Source organism: Myotis brandtii, unplaced genomic scaffold (genome assembly GCF_000412655.1).
Source record: "Myotis brandtii unplaced genomic scaffold, ASM41265v1 scaffold504, whole genome shotgun sequence".
NCBI lineage: Eukaryota > Metazoa > Chordata > Mammalia > Chiroptera > Vespertilionidae > Myotis > Myotis brandtii.
The window spans coordinates 160,079-164,130 of record NW_005369217.1 but is presented as its reverse complement, the minus strand read 5'-3'; the positions used below and the strand labels follow the sequence as shown (position 1 = coordinate 164,130).

Here is a 4,052-nt window from a genome sequence, read left to right as displayed (position 1 = left end):
GGGAAGGGTGAGATGAGGCAGAGAAGGACAGTGACCAGGTCATCTGGGCTGTGGATCTCCTTAGAAAGTTTGAGCTCTACCATGTAAGCAATGGGGAGGGGGGTGCTTTGATGAATTTTAAAAAGAGGAGTAACATGTTTAGTTTTGTTTCATTTGGGCGCTTCTCAAACTTTAATGAGCACACCAATTATCGGGGCATCTTGTTAGAATTGAAGCTTCTGATTCAGTAGCTTTTCTGCATTTCTTCCAAGTGATGTTAAAGCTGCTGATATGAGGACCACACTTTGAGTAGCAAGGGTTTTAGATAATCATTGGCTTTGAGCAGTACTGGAGGCAGGTTCTTATGAAGGCAAAGAGGCATCCCAGTGAAGCAGGAGAGCTGGGGTGAGTCTGGAATAAAGGCAGTAACAGCAAGCAGGATGGACTACAAACACAGGAGGCAAAACTGGTAGAATTTAGAAAGAGATTGGTCAGGGTTGGGGGGAGGGGGTTGTAGGTGAAGGGGAGTCCAAGGATGACTCCCAGCATCCTAATGTTGAAGATTTTAACTTTCTCCTTTTTTTTGTTTTGTTACTTTGATTCCTATTAATCACACCATCAACTCTGGGACCTGCAACCCATTCAAGGATAAGGTCAACAAAGGGGGAGGGGGGGCGTGGAAATGTCTGAACAAACAAAAAACCTGTTGAGACAGAATTTTCCCTAAGCATAATACTAGCTCCTGAAATGTACCATCAGCCAATATTAATCAGTCAAACCCAGATGGGCTATTCCCTTCCCATTTCTTCATCGCTGAGCAATTATTGGGGTCCCTGGAAATGGCATGATTTGATACTGGGTTCACTCTGCTATAATTATCTAACTGCTGGGAGTCTTGAATAAGCTTCTGCCCCTTTCTTACTCCTGTGAGACTCAGGACTGGGTGGGATTAGAGACAATGTCCTGGGATATCTAAGGCGGGGAACCGAGCAGCCTGGATACTTGGCTTCAGACCTATCTTCCTTTATTGTTCTGTGATGGAGCTAGCAGCCGCACAGCGTGATCCAAAGACGCCTGTTAGAAGGAAACCAGAGTCGGAGTCAGGGGGAGTCTCCCCTGGTGCAGGCCCTGATGCATGGCCAGGAGAACAGGAGGAAGACTAACACGCCAGAGGTTCCAGCTCTTCTGGTCAATTGCAAGGTGAGGGGCCTCCCAGGGCACTGGCTTTCCTTAACCAACCTGCCTGTGACTGGCTTACTTCACCCACTCTCCTTTCTGCCCTGGGTAGTGAGGGAAGGAGGGCGGGAGAAAAGGAACCTCTCTCCTAAGCCTGGACCAAAAAATGGGATCCCCTATCTTCTTTACTCTTTGCCTCAAACCATCTTCCTTCTGTGCAATTCCAGCTGTCACCACCACGACTCCCTTTCTGTTATCAAAGTATAATCTTTAAATGTAAATATGTAAATGATCTTCAGTGTGCTCTACATAATGGTGTGTGCATGGATGGATAATGCAACCCTCCTGGAAAAGCTCATGTGATGACCTTGCCATCTCTGAAGCCATTTAACCACCTGCCAATACTGAACCTTCCTAATAAACACCCATTGCTCTTAGGCCACTGTCTTCGCTCAGCATTTCCTCTGCCCGCTTTGCAATCATTTTACGTCCACATTCCACAACCTCTTAAGCCTCAAATGTTACCTCCTCCTTGAAACCTTTTGGTTTCCCCAGTAGAAAATAGCCTTTCCTTGTAGGACACTTTACTGACAATCCTTTCATAGGTCTTAAGACTCTACCATACAGCAGTTACATTTCACTTCCCTTAGGCTCTGAAAAAATAGTATTCATTGCTGTGCCTTCCAGCAACATCTATACATAGTAGATGCTCAGTAAATGTTTGGAATGAGCCCTGGCTGGTTTGGCTCACTAATTAGAGCATCAGCTTGTCCTCAGACTGAAGAGTCATGGGTTCGATTACTGATTAAGGACACATACCTTGATTGCAGGCTCAATCCTCAGCCCCAGTTGAGGTGTGTGTAGGAGACAACCAATTGATGTGTCTCTCTCACATTCTCTCTAAAAAAAATCAATGGAAAAAGTATCTTCAGATGAGGATTAAAGAAAAAAGTTTGGAATAAGAAAACCATGTGTTTGTGATATGCAGTGTAACCCAAAATGTCTGTATATGCCCAAAAGAAAATGAACGTGTCTTCCTTTGCTTCCCATGGTGAACGTCTCTCTTACTCACATTTGAATTTCCCAGCAAGGTATCCCAGTCTCCTCATCCCTCCCCTACTCCAACTAGATTTCTCTAACCTGGTGGCCCTCAGCCTCCCAAGAATTCCTCTAGACCAGGGGTGGGGATAGTCTGGCCCGTGGGCCATATAAGGCCCGCGAAATCACTTGGTCTGGCCCTGCAAAGGCATTAGGGGTTGTTTAAATGTTTGACCAAATATAGCAGGCTAATTTTTAAGTTGATAATTTTGTGTGGCCTGCGAGTGATGTTATAAATATCCAAATGGCCCTTGGCAGAAGAGTGGTTCCCCACCCCTGCTCTAGACAAACAGATATTCATTTCTGGTCAAATTGTTGCCAAATAGATGGACTCACCATCCCATGCAGCTCACTTCCTTTTTTGATTTTTTTTATCTTAGCCAGTTTTTTCTCAGTTGTACAAGTACCATGAAAACCACTTTTAAAGACACAGTTCATTCCGTTCGTTCATTTCTGAAAGGCTGGGAAGGTGCAGGTCCCAGTCCATTCTCCTGGGACTCACTGAATCCCCCACAACCCTCTTTCTCAGTGTCAAGACCAGGTTCTTAGGGTGGCCGTGGACACAGGCACCCACTACAACCAGATCTCCACTGGATGCCTCACCCGCCTGGGGTAAGAGTACGGCCCAAAATAGTGGATGGGGAATGGGGCTTCTTTTGGGAGTGATGATATTGTGAAATTAGATAGTAGTGAATATATCTGTGAATACAAAAAACCCACATAATTGTATACTTTAAAAGGGTGATGACTCCTATGGTATATGAACTATATCTAGTTGATGGGGCTCTGACAGAGAAGATAAGGCTTTAGACCAGGGATCCTCAAACTACGGCCCACGGGCCACATGCAAATACAAATATTGTATTTGTTACCGTTTTGTTTTTTTACTTCAAAATAAGATATGTGCAGTGTGCACAGGAATTTGTTCATAGTTTTATTTTAAGCTATAGTCCGGCCCTCCAACGGTCTGAGGGACAGTGAACTGGCCCCGTTTAAAAAGTTTGAGGACCCCTGCTTTAGACCCTACGTGGGGCCAGGGATTGAGTGAAAACCCAGTGTGGTGGTGGTGGTGGTGGTGGGAGGACATTAGCTGACTAAAGGAATAGGAGTTTGGGCTGTAGTGGCAATAACCCTTGCTTCCCCACTACAGGTTAGGGAACAGGGACCTGGCGCCTGGACTTCCACCCCAGGTGCAGCAGCTGGAGCTACAGCTAGGCCAGGAGACTGTGGCATGCTCAGCCCAGGTGGTGGGTAAGTCCTCCCTTCATCAATAGCCCCTCTTCTCATCTCTTCTACCTTCTCTCCTGGCAGAGGGAGGGGGGGAGGGTGCAAAGGCGGAGTTTCAGCCCTGTCAGCATCAGACAAGGCGTCCCCAAAGGTGCTCTGACTATCCCCAATATCTGTGCCAAGATTCTCAGACCTGGGGGTGGACTGGGCGAGAAGGGGCACGCGCTGACAGGAGGGCAGCAGTGACCACCGGGTACCCTCCAGAGTCTTGTTTTCATGTGGTTCCTGCAGATGTGGAGAGTCCTGAGTTCCGTCTCGGACTGCAGACTCTGCTTTCTCTCAAGGTAAGGAGGACACTAGCACTTCGGGGCCTGACCAAGGGCTGGGAAAGAGAGGCAGGAAGCACAGGTGTGGAAGCCTGGGTCAGGTTCCAGAGAAAGACATGATGTGGGACTGCAGCTTTGCTTCCTAGAGGTTCCTGATCTGCCCACAAGTGAAAAATGTGGAGCACTGGGTCCCTCCCTGACAGGGGTCCAGGTGAATGGAAATGGGGAAGCAGTGAGGGGGGGATG

General features: G+C 47.3%; 1 protein-coding gene across 1 annotated transcript in view; it reads left to right on the top strand.

Moving 5' to 3' along the window:
* Positions 1-4,052, top strand: part of LOC102239327 — a 26,310-nt gene that overhangs the window by 21,624 nt on the left and 634 nt on the right. Inside the window, exons 4-7 of the mRNA XM_005877035.2 lie at positions 1,027-1,179; positions 2,783-2,865; positions 3,404-3,504; positions 3,772-3,824. Of these exons, the coding sequence (XP_005877097.2) occupies positions 1,027-1,179; positions 2,783-2,865; positions 3,404-3,504; positions 3,772-3,824 (390 nt within the window). The remainder of the gene's footprint in view (positions 1-1,026; positions 1,180-2,782; positions 2,866-3,403; positions 3,505-3,771; positions 3,825-4,052) is intronic.